The sequence below is a fragment of the Filicampus tigris genome, chromosome 11 (assembly GCF_054856515.1).
Source record: "Filicampus tigris isolate MCC_2025a chromosome 11, RoL_Ftig_1.0, whole genome shotgun sequence".
Lineage (NCBI taxonomy): Eukaryota > Metazoa > Chordata > Actinopteri > Syngnathiformes > Syngnathidae > Filicampus > Filicampus tigris.
In genome coordinates, this window is record NC_141227.1 from 7,327,682 (window position 1) to 7,348,767 (window position 21,086).

General features: G+C 38.5%; 1 protein-coding gene across 6 annotated transcripts in view; it reads left to right on the forward strand.

Moving 5' to 3' along the window:
* Window positions 1–21,086, forward strand: part of kndc1 (kinase non-catalytic C-lobe domain containing 1) — a 30,417-nt gene that overhangs the window by 7,722 nt on the left and 1,609 nt on the right. The window contains exons 1-16 of one of the 6 annotated variants that reach the window (XM_086045239.1): window positions 5,553–5,628; window positions 8,029–8,142; window positions 11,938–12,030; window positions 12,124–12,290; window positions 13,043–13,133; window positions 13,219–13,316; window positions 13,398–13,582; window positions 14,400–14,510; window positions 14,602–14,749; window positions 15,808–15,942; window positions 16,169–16,363; window positions 16,700–16,782; window positions 17,857–18,016; window positions 18,705–18,827; window positions 19,020–19,079; window positions 20,063–20,220. In XM_086045239.1, the coding sequence (XP_085901365.1) occupies window positions 8,100–8,142; window positions 11,938–12,030; window positions 12,124–12,290; window positions 13,043–13,133; window positions 13,219–13,316; window positions 13,398–13,582; window positions 14,400–14,510; window positions 14,602–14,749; window positions 15,808–15,942; window positions 16,169–16,363; window positions 16,700–16,782; window positions 17,857–18,016; window positions 18,705–18,827; window positions 19,020–19,079; window positions 20,063–20,220 (1,850 nt within the window). In that variant the 5' untranslated portion in view covers window positions 5,553–5,628; window positions 8,029–8,099. Of the gene's footprint in view, window positions 1–14; window positions 140–1,139; window positions 1,779–2,763; window positions 2,879–3,062; window positions 3,135–4,594; window positions 4,657–4,744; window positions 4,904–5,389; window positions 5,468–5,520; window positions 5,629–8,028; window positions 8,143–11,937; window positions 12,291–13,042; window positions 13,134–13,218; window positions 13,317–13,397; window positions 13,583–14,399; window positions 14,511–14,601; window positions 14,750–15,807; window positions 15,943–16,168; window positions 16,364–16,699; window positions 16,783–17,856; window positions 18,017–18,704; window positions 18,828–19,019; window positions 19,080–20,062; window positions 20,221–21,086 lie in introns of those variants that run through there. The other 5 variants (XM_086045237.1, XM_086045238.1, XM_086045240.1 and 2 more) reach the window with 5 other exon arrangements.

Consider the following 21,086-nt stretch of genomic DNA (forward strand, 5'->3'; position numbering starts at 1 on the left):
ACATCTTTCCACAGATGGAGAAGAGAGCTGTGAGGCAATTTGGCAACATTCAAAATCCAAAAGGCTCAGTTCCTATGATATTAGCAAAGACCTTCTTGTGAACACTACTATGAAGGCAAATGTTCTCTCCAGACAACAGGTTGGTTATTATATTTGTCGATATAAGCAATCCAAAGCAACAGCTACAATGGAAGTACTGTCAAACCAGTTTTTAAATAGTAAAACATATTTGTAGTTCTATTAAACAATTAGGAAAGTCATAGTTTTTTTCCATGTTAAAAATCTAACTAGAAAATAATTGTATCGACAATTTGCCTTTACAAAGACAATAGTGTTCGTACTTATTTTTGATCGTACTTATTTTTGAGTATTTGTTGGGAACCATGTTACGTTAAGTGTGTTTTCAGAATAGATCCCTCACACCTACACTATGAGAGAGTCACAAAAGCAAAGTGGAATGTGATTCAGAAAAGCACAGACGAAAAGCACAGACCTCCATCAATGGCACACCATATTAATTTGGATCTGTATCAAATGGCACGCCCCGTCAGATGCCAGCCTTATGCATGTACCTGACTGAACTTGTCAGGTTATTTATGTAAATGTGCTCTTTCTTAGACTGTTCCCCAACATCCACAATGTTTTGTGGCATTTCTTTCTGTATTATACAGTAGTTTTCATTAACAAACAAATTTCAATGACATCTTTGCTAGATTTTAAAAGTTTGCTAAATTACTTAAATGAGGTCAAACTTGAGAATTTCCAAGTCAAGTTTAAGTAATGTAGAACTTCACCATGTCATTGTGAGAGGTGTTTGTAAGCCTTTGTAAAGGCCCAATTATTACGGTATGTTGGTTCTTATTACAATGCGCAGGTGTACCAAATGAAGTGTTTGCTCAATACATAACTTTTCTTTTAATGTCATTTGGTTGAAAAATGCACTGGTTGGCACAGGTAAAATCCAAGGCACCTGATGCTAATTTTCCATTTTGGGGTGATACAATGTGAATTTTTTCCCATGACTATGTAATTTTCTTACATTTTAAGTCTGAAGAGATGCTGTAGTGTGTTGTTCAGCAGCATCCAGAATCCAGATTTTAGTGTAATGTTTGACGATGTTTTGCCAAACAATATTACAGGTGTGTGTGGGTTGGGACTCCTCCCTCTGGGCTGAGGATGCAGATAATGCAGACAGATGCTGCAAGGGCTTAGCAGATGAGCCGGACTGCCGTTCTCATAATAGCTCCCCAGTGAGGATGAGAGCACAAAAGAGATTCAACAGGATGAAGGGGGCGCTGAATCGCTCCTGCTCTGTCCCTGACTCCAATAACCCACCTTGCCCCACCCCACCACATGGAAATATCAGCGTACCTGTATCAGACCTAACTGAGATCGGAGAAGATGAACATTTGTGTTCCAAGTCTGCAAGAAGCTACAGACCCAAAAGACTCACCCGAGGAAGGTCCTGTGAGTCGTATCCACGTAGTGGTGCAGAAAATTGTGTGAGCTCAGTTGATGACTATTCAATATCAAGAAAAAATGAAGACGCTGTCAAGCCTTCATGTCATAAAGAAAGCAATTTTCAAGACTGTCATGAAAATGCATTTAAGGAAGAGAATGAAACTGTAGCCCCATCCTGCACATCTGCTTCTTTCATTCCAATGGATGTGGAATATGACAACTTTGGGGCTAAGATATCAAAGAAGCACAAATGCGACGTGCCAAAGAACCACATGACCAAAAGCATGCTTTTCTTCACTGAAGAATCTCAGGACGAGGTTAGCTAATTACACACAGATGTCTTTTGTTTGCATGTAACATTTATCCCTGGTTTGAATATCCTAGACTTATTATAATTGTGCCTTTCGTATTCTTCCGCTTCCATTCCATTTGTTTCACGAAATTGACAATTTCAACAGACAACAGCGCATTTAGTGCCATCCTATCACTCCTTGCCACACAATATTATTGTTGTTAATATATGACAGAATTGGCGGAAAATGGGAGAATACAAGTTAATACAGGTTGTCTCAGGCTACAATCACAAATGTCTCATGAAGATAGTCATGTTGTTCTGCACCCATTCAGTCTGAAGATATAAATGTTTGCCCTTCCATTTCTATTAATAAATTTGATTAATTAAAATCTCACAGCCTCCAATCATACAGGAGTATAGTTGTTGAAAATTGGATTTGGCCTATATCCGTGGCATGAGAAATGTCATACGTGTTAACTGTAGCAAAAGCAATTACTTTAGTGTCAAGAGGGAAGCGTGTAAATGTAAGATACAAAGGAAGTAGGCAATACTTGCATTTTTCTGAAGATGTCTGCAATACATACTTTTATGTAGTTTAAAAGCCAAAACTGATAAAAGCCAATACAGATACAACATATTTTCTTTGTTGCAGCGTGCAAGTTTTATTATTGTGCGTGTGAGTGTGGTGACCTATTCCTGCCCTTCCTGAATCTCAAAAACAAACTAACAAAGATAAATAATAATAATATTAATACAGAACTTTTCATTCTTTATAATCTGAAGCTAGCACCTATATCATATAGAAACGGTACGATACATCGTATATGAAGCAAAACAAGTCAAGCAGATACGGGCAGAAACACATGCAAGACTTTAAACAGTAGACTCATTTATGCTGCATGCATCTCCTTCCACTCTCAAACCCGAGAGTACTCACATCCATACAAAGAGCAGTTGTGGCCAAAAACCCATGCAATTGTTTCAAATTAATTGTTTGTTTCCTTCAGTGGATCACACTAAGAGGGTTACTCGCTCATTGTGGGCTGGGGCTAACGGTAATTGAGCTCTGGGCTCTCTGCTACACCTGCCTGTCATCCCTGCAGACCTATATTGACTTTCCAGGTAATCTTCCAAATTTATGTGTGTATCCTAAGTTTTTATTAACTGCTAGTGCAAAAATAGTGTAAGTACTTTCTGTATTTTCTTGTTGAAATTTATGTTGGAAGAAAACAAGGTTATTATTAAATATGTCAAATTGTTGAATGCAACCATATTTTTTAATCATCTTTCATCTTTTCTTTTTCAGCTTTTTTATCCCTGGACACTGTATACATTAACTGCCAGGGAGAGATGCTTTTCTTGACACCTAAAAACTTTGGTAAGGTCACTTTTTGTTGTCCTTATTGCTGTAGAAAAAAATGAAAGAGACAGAGAGAGACAACTTGCACCTCTCCAGGGAAGAGTCACTTTTTATTTATGTTTGGTGCATGACGAGTTTTGGCAGCTACCCATGCGTCTTAGTTCAGGTAGCATTTTAAAGACCACAAATAGCAAAAAAAAAAAAAAAACATGCCATTGCATAACGTACATATTCCAAAACTATCAAGGCAACAGTAACTTGTAGTACATTTATGATTATTTATTTATTTATTTTAATTAGCATAGATTTCAATCATGCATGCCTTTTCGCTATTCACGGCAGGCTTCTGTCCCTGTTTACTGTACTTGTTTTAGTATCAGGAAAATACAATTATTATAGACTGTTGAGAATCAATTAATACAATTTCATGGCACAGTTATTAGAATTTAGGTGGTAGGGTTTAGGCTTGCAGAGAAGGTCTTGAGGGTCAACCACTGCAGACGAACGAGCCTTGTCTGTGCTTTGGCTCGCTACCAATATGCCTGAAAGTTGTACTCTTGTCACATTATGACAAAATGATTATTAGTTTTTGGGGGGACTAAAAAGTTGCACCTGTTTGACTGTGAGTTAGTCCTAACCCAAACCCTGTTTGGTCTTCTCAGACACTAATAGGCATTAAAGAATTTTTTCAAAAGTATTGTATTTATTACTACTAGATGCGCAGGTACTAGACCTTTTCACGTTGATGTCATGCTTCTGGGTGGTAATTAGCTCTGATGGCACCATGTGTAAACAAACTCTTCTATATTAGTTTCACATGGCAAAGTGATTGAAATAAAAGGGTAAATGGTTTGAATGGTAATTTTAGTTTTCGTCTCTGCTGCTCTAGTTAAAACGTGTGAAATGTCAATTGAAAAAAACATGTCACGTGAAGTTATTATTAGACTGCGTCCTTTTAATTGTTAAGTTGATTTAAAAAAAAAAATGAATGTGGTGAATATTCTGACAAATGTTTTATACATACAGAACCAACAGGGCTTGACATTCACTTCTTTGCTCACTAGCCACTGCGGCTAGTGCTTTACCAAAGTTACTATAGCCACTATGTGTTTTCCACTAGACACAGTTTTGTTTTTGAATAATGTCTAATATAATTAAAGAAAACTATGGAATGCTAATGTTTACTTCAAATAGATTTGCAGCCATTTTAAATGTATGTACTTTAACTTTCAAAACAAAGGGTCTTGCGTCTGTGCCAGCGTTACCCGCCACTGCTGAAATTCACCCGCATTTGGGGGGTTGGCGGGTGTTAATGTTAGTGTACCAATTAGAAAATGGAACCCAGTTGTGGAGTTTTGGTTCACAATCTGTCACCTTTGAAATGGTTACCTTTCTCCGATGAGCTGTAGAAAATGATAAACAGCAAGCATTAGAATGGATGGATATTGACTTGACTCATCTCAAGTAACTTTTTGCAGGATCTCAGGATACATTTTATCTTTCTCCTGAATATCAAGACCATGGAATTGTGACAGAGAAGGTTTGTAAGACCAAACTGATGCTGTTTATTTAAAAAATAAATCCATTTTTAAAAAGTCTTCCAATGGAAATGTTCTGCTGTTATCCAGGCTTGTGTTTATGGCGTTGCTGCTATCTTGTGGACAGCGGCAAAGTTCACTTTATTGCCCAGTCAGAAGCTTGTAATGCCTCGCAAACTGAAGCGACTTCTGCTTGGCATGGCAAACAGCACACCCATCGAGAGACCTTCCATTGCCATGGCTAAACAGGTTTTTTTCCTACTGCATTTAGAAGTCATTTAGTAAGTACAGTAATTGGACAATAACAGTTTTTTTCCCAGATTTTGTTGTCTTTTTTTTTCCCACACAGTAACTCGGGACTTGCTTGAAATTTATACATTTACACATATGACTCAAATTCCTTTATTTTTATTATTTATGTTGTGGAAAATCCTCAAACAAAAGATTTATGAGGGTGAGAGGTAGTTTGCATCCGAACTGCAACTCTTGGAGTCTATTCTGATATTGTAAAAATAATTCAGTAAGTCAAAAACTCTTAAGTTTTCTTATTTGATAACAGCGACAAAATTGTTGCATAATTTTGTCGCTGCTATCAAAACATGAGGGTCTATAAAGGGTCCTATGTTAAAATTTAACTTGACCCGTTCAGATAGTTTTGGTTTGAGTTAGTTTTTTTTTGTCTTTTGTTTTCATTACCTGCCCCATAAATATGATTTTGATATGCATTCATTACAGAGCTGTTGTGACTACTTAACAAGTCAAGGGACGAATGCTGAAAATGTTTGGAACCAGCTCATCAGCAGGGTTCATGCGGTAAAGTCCAATTTATCAGTCACAGTAAATACCTTTGGATCATGTGTTTTCAGCCGATGCCACTCTTTTCCAGCCAGTGTCAAGATCCACTGATGGAGAAGATTTGAGTGCAGATGACACAAACCAAAGTTCGAGTATAAATCCTCCTCATATAAAAAATGGTAGGAATGTTTTCTTTTCAAAACATTCAGTGTTGTTTATGTTGAACTACAACCTGGTAAACCTGTTGACAGTGTGTTTGAGTCAAGTATTCAACTCTTTACTTCTGCATAATTTTGTCATAAAATGTAATTGGATCTGCTTGTAAGTCACAATAATAAATAATAGAATGATTTTTATTTATTCATTTTTTTTAACCATCAATTCGCAAATGCAGTTTTGCTTCAAAGTGACTGTTCCCCCATCAGGATGCTGTGGTTTAGCTAACTCCCCCCAAAATATCTGATAGGTTAATTGAAGACTCTAGATTGGCTTTATACTGTCATCACAGTTGGGCGGAATTCTCGTCGAGTCAAAATGACAACTTTACACGCGGTTAAAAAAAACAAACGCCTGCTTGTTTGAGTTCGCAGGAACCACTTTATTAAAGTTGTATTATACCTATTGCACACATCAACATACAACTACCTAAAAAATACACTCAAATGCTAATTTAACGCTGGCATTGATGACTAGAGTACAAACACGAAGTCGGCGGCAAATGAGTACTTCAAAGTCCACAATCATGTGAAGTCCCCATCGTGCAAAAAGCCTTTGAATACGTCACAAAAGCGAACCTCTGCCCAAGGGTACAACACCTTCACAAAATTCCTTCTTAAAGTTCTAAAGCCATGGGTGATGCAACAAATAAAACAATGAGCCAACTAACCCAGTGTTTTAAGTGGATATTAATATGAATCGGAGACTTACCTCCGTGACACACGATTGACGGTCCTTCTGCAACAAAGTATCACATCGATCCATGTTAAACAAACAAGCCAACTTAATCCTGCGAACCTGAATTTTTTCTCTCGTTATTGTCTAAAAAAAAAAAATAAAATAAAAAACAAAAGACCCAGATGGTAAAAAGAGGATAGAGGCGACTATTACGCCACATGGCTTCAGCACAACGAGGAAACAAAAGTAGTATCGCCACACCTCTGCAACACTCAAACGTAAGTTGCGTTCCTTGGCAGCAGTGTATTTGTATTTTTATTTGTGTATTTGCTATTTTCACTGCTTTAAATTGGTTTAAATTGTGTTAAAAAATTCCCTGACAAAGTAAGGACAGACCATTAGAATCGATTTGTGAAAAAAAATGAATTAGACCATATTTGTCCACATGAGGTTTCCGCCAAACAGCCACGATATACATTATATACTGTATGTTGGCAACCACTCCTGGGTGGTGATGCAAAGTCACCTGGGACAGGATACAAAGTCTCTTGCTCCCATTACTCTCCCCTTACCCATGATAAGCGGTAGAGGTGTAACGGTTCACTGACGTCACGGTTCTGTACGTACCTCTGTTTCAGAGTCACGGTTCGGTACGAGTTCGGTATAACAGGAAAATGCAACAAAAACCCCCAAAACATAATTCTAGGTTAATTGTGTGTTAATCATAGTGTCATATAGAACTTTAAGAACTAACTGAGATCACTTCCCTGAAAAAATAACAACCTCCCAGCATACACTAAGATAGGAACTGTCAGCATATCGTCCCCCTACTAAATAATGGTCTAAGTATTTCTTTTATTTTTTTTTTTTTTTTTTTTTTTTTAGAAAACACAACTGAACCACAGTCTAAATATGTGTATTATTAATTTCACTTCAGGGGTACAACTGAATGATCTGTTTAACTAAGGATGTAGCCCATTTTAGCAGAGGTGACCATTATCCTGAGGAGATGATTAAGGGAATTAAAAAATATATAGATAATAATAATAATAATTTGTCAAAATATGACTTTTGCCATTATTTTAACAGGGCGACGATATGCTGGTTTAACTGGTATACCTGTAAGATCAGCACAAAAACAAAGCAAAAACCTTTCTTTTCTCAGCAGGGAATTGGTATAAGATTCAGTTCACCACTTAAAGATACTCAAGCTTTATTCAGACAAATAACTAGTGGCGCAATTTTCTTTAGCCTGGCTCCGGTGATTGGCTCATGTGGATGATGCTATCTAATATGCATTACTGGTAATTTTGCATTTTCGACGAGTTTCCAAGGACGTACCTCACAACTGTCGAACAACACCAAGTGCCCTCGCCTGATCCTCCACTCGCACAGCAACTCCGTTGTTCATCACAGGGAACTTGAAATGTTCCCACACAGCGGATGACAAACAGTTTCAGGCACATTACCGCCACCTCGTTTTGGAGCGCAGATACTGCGGTGAACTTTGCATTCGCCTCGTGGCTGTACGTATCGAATCATCGTGTCTCAACCGTGGTGGCTCGGGACGAATACATAAACCGTTACATTACTAATAAGCCGTGGAAAGTGGACATTAACTGTGTACAGTCATGGGCCATGGCCACTGAAAGCCAACTAACTCTTGCTTTCTTTATCTATTCAAGCATCAGTGAACTCCAGCACCCAGGGACCTTCAGTTCCACATCCACTCTCTTTAGCCCCATCATACTGACCAATGAAGGGTAAGAGAGCCAAAACACTGGAAGTGGCATTAACAAGTAAGGAGATTTTATAGCTATTTTATTGTTTATGGGTGGTTTTAAGAATGTATGGTCCAGCCGGGCGTCCAAATGCTAACCCACTTCAAGGGTCAATATTTTCTTCCCTTTACAATCAATCATCAGATTTCATTGCTTAAAATATTGAAGGCATACTGCAGAGATAAAATAAGCAACTTGACTGAGATTTGTGTGTGAAAGTATTTTGAGTGGTGAAAAATAACCATCGTGACCACTTTCTCTTTGTGACATGCCAACATACCCATGTATTATATTATACATGTATTTATACCCTTGGAATCAGTTTTAAAAAACAGCTGTTACTCATAAACTGGCAGAATGTCAATGCAATACAATACCATTTCATGGAGTCCAACGCTGTCCATTTTGTGATCATACATAGCCAGAAAAAAAATGTGGTTAGGTGCCTTTCCTTCTGTGTCCACAAGGTGCCACTAATGATCTACTACTGTGTATATACTCTAGACTTCTACTTCAACTTCTACTGAAGTTGAACCAGAAATTCAGTGGATTCTCTGCAAAATACTTTGAAAAACGTATTTTTATGGTAGTGTCACTGATAGTGTAGTGGTACAGACGCCCGAGTTGTGTGCGGGCAGCGTGGGATCGATTCCCGCTCAGTGGCGGTGTCTGTGTGTGCCCTGCGACTGGCTGGCGACCAGTTCGGGGTGTAGTCTGCCTTCGCCCATGGACGGCTGGGATAGGCTCCAGCACCTTCCCGCGACCCTGTATAGCATAAGCGGTTTGGAAGATGATGATGATGATGATTTTTATGGTAAATGGTAAATAGGCTTTCACTTGTAAAGCGCTTTTCTTGCTTAGGTACTCAAAACAATTTGGCTGTCACTTAAATAGCACTTTTCTGCCTTATGTACTCAAAATTTACATACTGAAATTATTTCACGCTAGTTGCACGCACTATTTCTTTCGTGTATTGCACGTGTGTCACCAGGATATGAAAGGCACACAGTTCAACTGCAGGAATTACGTATTTTGCGACACAAACACCGACCATTTAATGGTGACTCCAAAGTAACGGTGTAACATGATGGCCATTGTTTCAGAGCTAATTTTCTACATACAATCGGTCATTTGTACCAGTTTTTCTAATGAATATTTTTGTATGAAGGTAGTGAACCTGTTCAAGTGTAAAAAAATAATTTACAAATATTTTTCTTACTTGAATGCTACTCGGTGCCCAGTTACCAAGTTGCTCAAAGATTAAACAATTGAGGAGACCAGGAGATTCAACGATCTCAAATAGTTGAGAGAACTATTTTTATTGATTCGTAGCACACTGCGGGAAGGTTTGATTGCAAGCTTTTATCATTTTTACCTGATTTTGAACAAGTTTATTTTTGTAGCAGTCTTTTTGACATTTGTTTTGTAGGCCACATTTATGTGCAGTTGCTTTCTTGCACATGTGTACTTCCTCTATTTTTTCAACCTACAGTGTTTATACTGAAGCAAAAACACCGCCGTTTTCAAAATGTGTATTTTTTTGTCTTTTTTCCTCACAAATCACTGTCCTGTAAACAAGGGGCAAAAAGAACACAATTATAAACAGTCACTAATTAGCAGTATAGGGAATCAGTCAAGAGCTGCCAAACATATACTGATGTGATTTTGACCCCAGCTCAAGCATCATTCACAATCAATGATTATCACTTATTCGAGGCGAAATTATCCCTGAAAGTTTCAACCTAGTTGAACATCATGACCAACAGAGAAGTGGTCACAGATCAATTTTCCAACAGACAAGGTTGGGAGGGTTACTTTAAAAATGTATTGTGCTACAATTACTAATTACCTGTTTAAAAAAAAAGGTAGTTAGTAATGCAATCCAAGTACTATGATATTAAAGTAATGCAACTTGATTACTTTTAATTACATTTGGATTACTTCAATACCAAATATGTTTAGAAATAAAGTCAAACAAACCAAAACATTAATCAAAACATTAACAATTTTTAATATTTGTCTGGACTTTTTTATCTTATGGATGTTCAATATGCATGGTATTGAATGTGGGTGGAAGTCTGAGCACTCACATTATTATTACTTTTTTTTTTATCCTGCAAATCCCCTAGCTTGCCAATAGATGATTGGATTACACACACTGTTGCCGATGTCCAGTTTCATCTTCAATCTTCTGTTAAGATTTAATTAGCAGACAAGACTCCTACAAAATGTCTTAATAAACTTGCTCATTTATATTTTGGTTGTTGATAGCTACGCCTCCAAAAGATATGGAACAAAACAGTCCCAAACAATAATGCCCCTGTTACTTCCACCATGAGACGTGGTGATCTTTTATCTCTCCACTGAAAGGGTTGTGTGTTCCTTCCAAACAATTCAACTTTGTTTTTTTCTGTCCACATAGTAGTTTAGTAGTTGTCCATTATTACCTGTCTTCTAGATACATTTTCCAATAGGTGACTGTATTACCCAAAGTGGATTAGATTTAGATTTTTTTTAATTTATCATTATTATGATGAGGTTCATGACAGTAGCATGTTACATTATCCTAGCCGAAGATGTCCTCTCTACTCTTATGTCTCTGTGTGCACACTGACTATATTGTATGTACATCAATTAATTGAACATGAAGTATGCATAATGTAAGAAGTATTAGTGTTGCCAACGGTAACAGGTTTTGTTTGACTGAATGCTGAGCAGTGTCTAACCACATTGAGGAGGTATGTTGAACCTCCTCTCCACTATTAATGGTGTGTAAATCCCTTGAGGGGGAAGTACTTAAGTCTTTGAATGGAAACATGAATGAAAGCAAGTAATTGTTTTCATGTGTCTTTTCATTTATATGCACTAAAGAATCAAAAGAGGACTAAACCGACGGTGAAATCTGTTCTTGCCGATGTTTTTCAGTTCATTCGTTTTCATGGTCTTATGTACATCAATCTTTTGAAAGAATCTTTAAATTGCTGGTGTAGTGTCAAATCCCAACTTTACTGTAAAAGAGATCAACACTGTCAGGCAGTGGGGTTGTTATTAAGTTTTTAATGTTCAATTTATGCGAAACAGCAGAGCTGATTGGCTGACTGTCTCCATATTGGCAGATTACTGGTTCAAGTGCTTTTTCGCTTCACATTTTAGTCAGAAAATCCGGAAGAAACCTCATATGGTTGTTTCAACAATGTGAATGTCTTCACTTGCCTGTAGGGAAGATTTCATTTAGCAGAAAAGATGGAGCTTCACAACTTGTCTATTAAGTAGCGCTTCATTTTAACACAGAAGAAGTGCAAACTCTTAATGTCTGGAACCCACATTTTGGTGGGTTTTGTAAGTACATTTGAGCACTAAAACCTATACAGTACATTGACTCACTTTTGTGGTTTGTTTTTGAATTCAGTCAGTAACGTCAAGCTACTTGTCGAGGTTTCCTGGGTGTAGCCATGCTAGCAAAATATAAGATAAGATTTTCATGGACACTAAACACATATTTGCATCTGTGGAATTTTCTTGTCTAACATCACAGTGTCTAACAGGGTTGAATAGAAACTGATAAAAAAATGGAAAAAAAGATGGTGAGAAAAGAAAAAGGAGTTCGTCTTTAATTGCCTTTAAGCTAATCAGTTTCACAGTGGATTCATTGTGCAATTGAAAGACAACCACCTCCTAGTGCCACTGGCTTTCTCAATGTTTTACTCTTCAATAACCCAATCTTTTTTTTGCCACTACCCATGTGATTCAGTCAGCTCTCTTTGTTTCTCCTCACTGGCCCAACTCTGCACACTCCTTCTCTGGCGTGAGCAGACATGGACGACGGTTCGGACGCAGGGCTCACTGAGGGAGGAGACCACTCGGCTGGGGCCAGCGATGAAAGCCCTTCTGAAACTGATTGTCATTGTGAGGGGAAGAAGAGGTTGCCTGATACTTGTGATGAACAGATGAGTCCTAACTGCTCAGACGAAATGGAGGAACGCGATTCTCTGGTTTCAGGGCAGCTCATCTCATCGGGATCCAGAGCAGATAGCTCAGATCTGTTCTTCAGGACGGCCTGGGACTTGGCTGTGTTTGGAGAGGATTGTTTTAGCCCAGAGGTGATTGAGTATGCCTTGGGTCTTGGCCAGCACACAGGATCGCCAAGTCTGCATGTCAAAACACAGGTGGGTGAAGATTTGAAACTCTATTCCAACGAGTCATATTTGACCAGCAATTCTAAATGATAAGCTTTTTTTTTTCCCTATACATTGGACCCCTGCGTTTTCGCAGTGCATTACTCGCAAATTCGCCTCTTCACATGGTGGGGTTTTTTTCAGGTTTTTTTTTTTTTTTTTCTTGGTTTTCTCTCTTGTTTTTTCATCCAACCACATATTTCACTATTCGTGAGCCGGCCCGGTCCTTTCCCCCGCGTATGGTTGTACGCCCCACTGTAGAAGTTGCATTCAGCTTCACTACACTAGAATGAAATTCTTTTATTTGCTGGAAGTGGAGCACAGTCAAGATTTGGGGTAAATAGGATGAGAGCAGCTGAGGGAATTTAAGATAATTTGCATGTTATTTTCTGAAAACTGGATCTGAATGTTAAAATAGTTGAATTTGGCCCTTGGCAGATGCAGTTATTATCATTTGCAAAAGAATACTAATGAATTGTCATTGTATTACTCACTTTGGTGACCCACTTTTTCATCAGAAAGCTTAAAATAGCAGCCAACAACTCATCTTTAAGGTCAATCGGCTGCAATTTCTCACAGTTTACTTCAAACAATCCGTTTCATTCTGTTGCCATAGTGATGAGAGAAAAAAAAAAAAGTAAAACCATCATGAAAAAGCCCAATGGCATCTTAATAGAATTCTGAAATAGAAGGTGTGGTATGAGACTTTGCTTGTTGTTCAACACTGCTTTTGTGTTGAACAGGAATTGCAGCAGCAAATGATCATTGAAACAAGGAATCTTAATAAAATGAGAAATTTCTACCAGAAACTAATTCAACAAGAGAGAAAAAAAGGTTTGTTGCTAGTCTGTAAGATGTTATGGTATTATCTTTTAGTGCAGTTTGTAAAATAAATTAATAAAATATTTCTGTGCCAAAGGTTTTGAGAACAAAGGGATACTGTCCAAACTCAAGGTCCAACTTGAAGAACTGAGATCCAAAGTCATCTTCTTGGATAATGTCAAGAAATACCTTGAGGTGCTATGAAAGTACCTCTACTCCATACTGCACTTAACATTTGCTTTGTGTACCTACAAATGATTTATTGTTTCCCTTCAGACACAGAGTGTGGATCAGTGGGGTTTAGACGTGGCAGTACTGCCTTCTTTGTCTACTTGTGGGCTAAACTCTTCGTCTGTCCAAGGCTGGGAGGATACTTCCATCTTGAGCTTTGCAACTTGCAAAGGAAAAATAACTCTGCAAGCAGGGACTCCTCTCGGTCTCATGGCATACCTTTATGCAAGGTATTTTTAAATGTTTATACAGTACTTCGCTTTTCACGCTGCATGCATTACACCACACAAAGAACCAATTATGCATAGATTAATGTCAGATTAACTCAGAGGTTGTGCACACGTCTAGTTCGAGGTAGCACCTCAGTTCTCGGGACGTATGCTACCATCTCTCCAACTATCAGACTGAGTGTTATTTTTTTACCTTATATTTAGCAGGATTTGAAACGTAGTCCTTGTGATCCCCAAAGAAAAGTTATTATTGCACGGATCACCATCATGGTGCCTGCAAATCAACTCCACTCATCTTTATTGCATCAGGTAGCCCCCAAGGGCCAAAGAAGTAACCCACAGGCCTGTTCTGAAAATAGTTCACAAGTGATTGGGAATTGTGATTTTCGAGGAAATTTTCAGAAGTGAGCAGAGAGTATAACTCTCGCTAGCAGAGAGTTACAGAAATAACTTGTTGAATAGTTATATGTATCAATTTCCTAATTATTGTGCGAAATCAAAAACATGATCAGTATCTTCACGTGAATAAATGATTATCATTAATATTTAATAAAATTATTAAAGGTAATTTGAGTAAATGTGTTTCTTGTTTATTTCAGAAGTATGTATCAAACTAGTATGGCATTATTGGCATTAATCAATACTCCCAAAATACTTCTCAGTTTCAAAAATGTTGGTGACCCCTACCTCACAGACCAGGTAAAAAAAACAGCCAACTAAAATATTTCATACAGTATATACTTTATCGATGGAGGTCACACATGACTCGCGATTGTGTACAGTCTTTTGTATCACACTATTTTTTCTTTTTACACAGAAATGCTGCTTCAGAGGGGTACATCCAGCAGTTCCTGTACACCTATCGCTTTTTCTGCACTTCTGAGCAGTTACTGCAGTTTATTATGGAGATGTTCATCAGTGCAATGAGGTACAACATGAAAGCACCACAAGCATAATACGAGCTTCAATGGCAAATGCTGCTCATTTACATGAACATACCGCTTTGTTTTTGATGACAGAGAAGGTCCAGACAGTTCTGAAAATAGTGCTAACATCTTTCATCGCAGTTTGGACTTGTTGCATTTGTGGATTGTGGATTGTAAAATGGTCGACTTCATGCCAAAGTCGAACATTGTGGATGTTTTAGAAAACTTCCTTCATACTGTGGTAACCACACAATCATAACACAATACACTATGGACTGCAAAATAGTATGAGTCTATATGTACTGTATATCGCAGGCGTCGCGCGGAATCCTCATACCTCCAAAATCATTGCTTTTCAGGAGACCCCAAAAACATTTGTTCAACCAATAACATTACATCGTCAAAGAGCGCAAGACATTTTCAACACTTTAGATTGATCAATAATTTATATAAATCAGTCATTTGCGAAAAATAACACCCACAAGTGCGGACTGACTAACAATATAGATTTGTAATACAATTTTAAATTGACCAAATTCTGACATAGAAGGTTCCGGCCCGACACAGTGATTATACACCACTGGTGAAATGCACAGTAGGCCCCTTTTTTGAAAATTTTTCTGCAAATAAAACACTGTATTTAGAATTTGGGAGTTATGTTGGCAAAAGTTTATTGCAGTTTTTGTCCACTGGTGGGTCGGGACCTAAAAGTGGGTCACGGACCCTTTTATGGTGAATCACAGCCAACTAGTAAAAAAATTGCATGTATTCTTATTTGGATTGTTCCTGTACAGTACAGAGGTTTTTTCCAAGTTCCCACATGCAACATTTTCATTAAATGACAGGAAAGCTGCCTTGCGCTTTAGCCACTAGTTTACTCCGTAAACAAATACAGTGCAATTCAGCCTCTGGCTAGTTGATGTTATGTCAAACGATATGCTTTAGGCAGGACATCAAACTCATTTGAAACGACGTTTGAGAATACTATACTCTGCATATGTTTCCGGAGGCTATTTTTAAACAAATCACATTCTTTATTTTCTGTAAAAGTGTGTGACGACTTTGTTTGCAGCAGTCGGAAAATGTGCGTGCCAGGGTGACAACAGTTAAGAATCACTTGATAGTAGAATAAACCAAAAATGATACTAGTACTCAAACATATACCTCTCATTTGTAAATTCAGAGAAAGTGATCATTTTACAGTAGTTGCTGATATCAGAATTAAACACAAAATTAGAATAAATACAATTAGTAGAGGACAGCACAGTCGATCTGATACGGTTTCTTGTTTTCTGCCAGGTAATTCCTGTGGATAGTCGAGGGCAGGTCCTTCTCGCTGCTCTCCAAGGTCCGCCAAGGACAATTTGGAGCACAACGAGAGGGAGTCAAATCAGATGTGAGGCAGAATCGTTTTGTGGTCCATCGTCTACTGGGGTGAGCAATACCAAAAATGTCCTCTTTTCATCTGTGTTGTTAAGGGGACTATTTATGTCTGCTGAAGGAAATTGATCATTTAAACTAACAGTCTTACCAAAATGTCCTGTGCATTGAGTTAAAAAACATTCTATTCAAGCTATTATGTGTAGCTGTGTTTCTAGTCTAATTCTACAATTGTTTGGAAAACCATAACTTCTCTAATTCCTCTAAATTGTTACATAAGGAGAGGATATCAACAGTGGTGAAACCTTCAGCATCCATGCCAGAAGAGGAGGACTTCTCCATTGCTGCAGCTCTGCCTGTCCCTTGCTACATCTCCCTGGTGCATGACCCTTCCAAAAGTCATGAGAAACTTACCTTCAGCCAGAAAAATTACAGTGCAAAGCATGTAGCTCAGCAACTCACGCTTCTGCAGCAGGTATTGCCATGTTTCTACCACGTGAGGCTGCTACACTTCTCTAAATTTCCCAACTTAAACATTGAAGGTTGCAGCCTCTATAGCTTTGTTGCCCTGTACTCAAGCGAAATACTTAGACCTGTTTTCCTTCCTGCTAATGTGTAGGAGAGTACTTTACTTTTCTTCTATAAAACGCCAGCATCTTAAACCAGTGTGAGAATGAGCGAATGATGAGAGGCATGAGGTGTGTCAGACTGTATTTAATGGAGAGTCACGCTTGCTGTTTTTCTTGAACACTAGAGGGAGACATTTCTACATGGAAGTGTAATTAATGTCATACGATCTTTTGAAATGCAGGACATTTTCCTCGGATGTCATCCAGTTCACTTCCTTAATTCCAGAATACAAGGCATCAGAGACAAGCCCTCAAAGAAAAACAGGTAAGTTCTCCAGCGTTATTACATTATTTTATTGCAAGCATTGCACTTTTAGAATTTATTTATTGACGCACAATTTCTACAAAAATACTACCAATACTCAATGATACACATTTCTCATAATCAAACAGTAAATATTATTCAACTGAGCTTAACTTTATTGCTAGAGCACCTTAAAACAACTGCAGATGTAATGGTGCTCTACCTAGAGAAAATTGAAAATAAAATAGAAAACATTACAATTGCAAAACATTCATGACAATAAAATAATACGAAATAAATCAAATATTGTTTTGTAATTCAGACATACTTATTTAAGAACATACACCTGCAGTGCCTTCTCTGTGCCGTTGGCCCAACTCACAGTCCACTTACTGTTCTGCCAGTGGCCTGTTGCTGATAGCATTAGGGCTGGAGAAAGAAAGTGAAACAAGTCGATCCCAAAAAAAGGTTGAAAAAAAATTCTTCCAAGTCATTGCCTATCCCATTGTGCGCCATCCACACTGACATTTCCAGGCTGTAAACAGGTAAACACCTATTCTACAGTGTGTAAACCTGCCATGGTTTTTTCACAGTTTATTAGCACCTCTACCAGTGGAAAGTTGACACTGCAGCTAGTGAGATTTTCCCTGTGAGGGACATGCATGTCTCGTGACGCCACTGTAATATTTTTGGCATCGTTTTTAGACCTAATGGAGGGATCAATTCAGTCGATTGATGTTATGTAAATGAACCCCGTCGTAACGGTGCTGACCCATTCCACTTTTGATTACATTTTATTCGATGATAAATAAAGCAGCCAATTATTAATTAGGTCGGTAAAACAAATTACACACTATTTGATGATATTCAACCGGAATTCAATAAGTTCCATTTGACTGATTAGTTTTTTTTCTTTTTCTTTCCTATACATGAATTTAACAGGCGTAAACAAAAGTTGGTCTGTTCTGCAAAAATAATCAATTTGTTGAACTTCCCATGCCTGTTCATCAATTACAAATAATCACAATATGGAGAAAAATTAAAAATAATAATGAAACATATTAATATGTTTTCCCTGACATCCCTGTCCAACAGCACCTCACGTATTGGGTCCCACCAAATGCCACCAGTAGAGGGCGGCAGGCTGCTGCACGAGGAGATGCCATCTGAGTCTTGCCTCCAGCAGCTGTTTGCTTACTCTGACAACGTTATGAAATGGATCGCTGGTGAAATAGTCATCTGTGACTCAGTCAAGGTGAGGTGTACAATAGATACAATCTATTTGTAGCTGCTTGTGCTTCTCTCTGCTATTGTACGGTAATTGCCTAATGACATTTTGGGTGGCAAAAGTGATGTGTGGACAGGAAATCCTGAAAATGGTCAGTATATTGATAAATTACTTAATTACGGCACAGTACAGAGTAACGTATAGCTCAAATTAAAAGATCACAATACACAGTCACCATCCACAAATGTTGTTAACAATATTAATGAATGATTTAGTTATTCAAAAGGGGAAGTGCAGTGCAATGCAGACACCACTGCAAACTACAGAAATAAACATGTTCAATTAATACAGTTTAATCTTTGATTATTTTTATAATGTAATTCATCTCAGTGAGAGTAACAGCGATTGTCTGTGTAAAGACATAATTTCTGGCACATAGTGTAGACTAACTATGGAAACATTTTATAATGCGCTGTAATTGAACAATGACCAGTTGAGGGTGTAGTCTTACCCAAAGTTAGCTGGAATAGGCTCCAGCGCACCCCCTAGACAGGATTAATGGTAGAAAGTTCATAAAGTAATGATAGTATTTAGCAACTCAGGTACTGAAGTATTTTTGTATCTTGCGCTAACATTCGCAAACCTTCTCTGCTCAGTCAGACGCAGCCTGAGGTCATTTGTTTCCCCCATTTTTGCATGCCCTCCTCTCATCCAGGAACAAATTGCCTTGCTAACAAAATATCTGTGGATTGGAAAGCATTGCTATGAATCCCGGAATTTTTCTACAGCCATGCAGGTCCTCGAAGGTCTGGAGAACAAGATTGTCAGGCAATTACCAGTAAGGCTGACTCACATTTTTTTGCTAATGTTTAAGCCTGAACATCTGTAGTGTAAATGACTTCCAGCAACATACAGTACAAGTTGTAGTATTCCAACACTGCTCAGCTCAGGGGCTACTTTAGCTACAATATGCGGAAGATTATATTTTTAATATTTAATATTTTAAAAAGTCTTCCTTTTTCTATCACAGGCTTGGAAACATCTGTCTTCCAAGATGCTTGAGATCCTGGAGGAACTACGGGCCGTGCAGGTGCACGTGTGTGTGTGTGTGTGCATGTAGGTGTGCGTGCGTATGTGTACACTCGGGGATTGCCAAGCTGAAGGCTAGTCTGGCCACATATTTTGAAATTGCGCTTCAGGGCAAACAAATCAATAGGAAAACAACTTCAAGCAGGTTTGCTCACATGTGCTTACAGCTGGCATTTCCACTAAAACCTACCTACAAAAGAACCTGATGCATTAATAAAATCCTGTCAGGAATGGTAACATGTAGCTGGTGTCAAGAGTACATTTTATGCTCTAAAGCAGTTACTTTTACATCACAATGCACGGTATGGACAAAAGTATAGGAACGCCCCCAAAAAAGTTCTTAACTTTACATTTAACATTGTATGAGTTCCATTTTACCAGTATTAATTGTCATTCAAGTAAGTACTTGGACTTTGGAACAACTATTTGTTTGAAATGTCTCCATCCTGATGACTGTAAAGGTGCCCTTGAGCAAGGCATTGAACTGGACACCAGCAGTATTTTCTGCTTGTAATGACTATTTACAGTACTTAACTGTGGCTTCAGGTGGATATTCTTCTTCTCTTCGAATGATATTCTTATTCTCTCACCGCCGTCGTCCCAGGGAAAACGCAAAACAGAGACTAAATGATTTTGCTGTGTATTGATGATTGGAGAAGGAGGACTGGCTCACATTCTCTGTTCTAATTTATCCTAAAGGTGTTTGATAGGGTACAGTCAAGTTCTTATCTTGCCTTCTGTCATGCTGGAGAAGAAAGGTCCCTTCCCCAAAAGTTGGAAGCATTAACATGTCTAAAATGTCAAATAACTTCAATTGGTGGAATGTTAGGATCTCGCCCGAGCCCTCATTGATTAAGTATTTGGTTGAGGAATGTTTCTTAATTCTATGGTCTGACTGTGCCTCCATCAATTCCGACCCTACACTAAGTGTTGTTTCCTTGTAGGGCCTGATGTGTATGTATGGGTTAACTTCTTTCTCCTCAGGTGTTTCTGAAGAGTGATGACATGTGTCTGATTGCGGGAGAGCACAAAAGGAGAACACCCACCCTGCCGTCAGCGCACATCCTGGCCATGCATGTTCAACAGCTGGAAATCGGAGGCTTCACGGTCACGAGCGGAGCTTTCAAGTGGACCAAGCTTAGGTATGATGACATTTCAGGAGTTAAAGGGGAAATCACCCCAAACACATTTTTTTCACGAATATCTTCCCAGCAGGCCCACATGTTGAAACACAGCATTCTGATTAATATTGCGTTTGTGGAATATGAGTTAAGCAGCAAAATCCACCCCTTTTAAGCCATCTCAGGGGGTGGACATTTTGCCACTTCTCTTGTCTGAAAATGACATCACAGCTGCTCAGGGCTCATGTAACAACCAATCACGGCTCACCTTCAGAAAACAGGTCAGCCGTGATTGGTCATTACCTGAGCCCTGAGCAGTTGTGATGTCATTTTTAGTCGACATAACTGACAAAATGGCCGCCCCCAGAAATGGCTAAAAACGGGTGGATTAACTCCTATTCCACAAACGCAATATTTATCACAATGCCTTGTTTCAACTAGTGGGCTTGCACAAAGCATATTCTTGAAAAAAATATGTTTGGGTTGACTTCCCCTTTGAATACAACTGACTGATTGATTCCTACTCAATACCCTGTTCACTATGGCCCTGCGGTTGACCAAAACCAGTCCCAGGGGTAGTTTGCCTTTCGCCCTAACTTAGCTGGGATAGACTCCAGCTGACCTGTGACCTTGACCAGGAAGTGGTGCAAGTGGTATATTCTTTGATATACTCAATTTGTCTCTGATCTATCCTCTTTCTTCAGAAGTTAGTCGTATCACGTGTATGCACAGATAGTACAAACTAAAATGCCTTTAACTAAAAATGGCTTCCTTTATGCATACCAAGTATCCATCGATGGCTGCGACCCACTCCTCTCCTACAGTCCAGTCAGATTGACCAGATGCTGAGTCACAGCACGGGGCAGTTGGAAAGGAATGATGCAGCT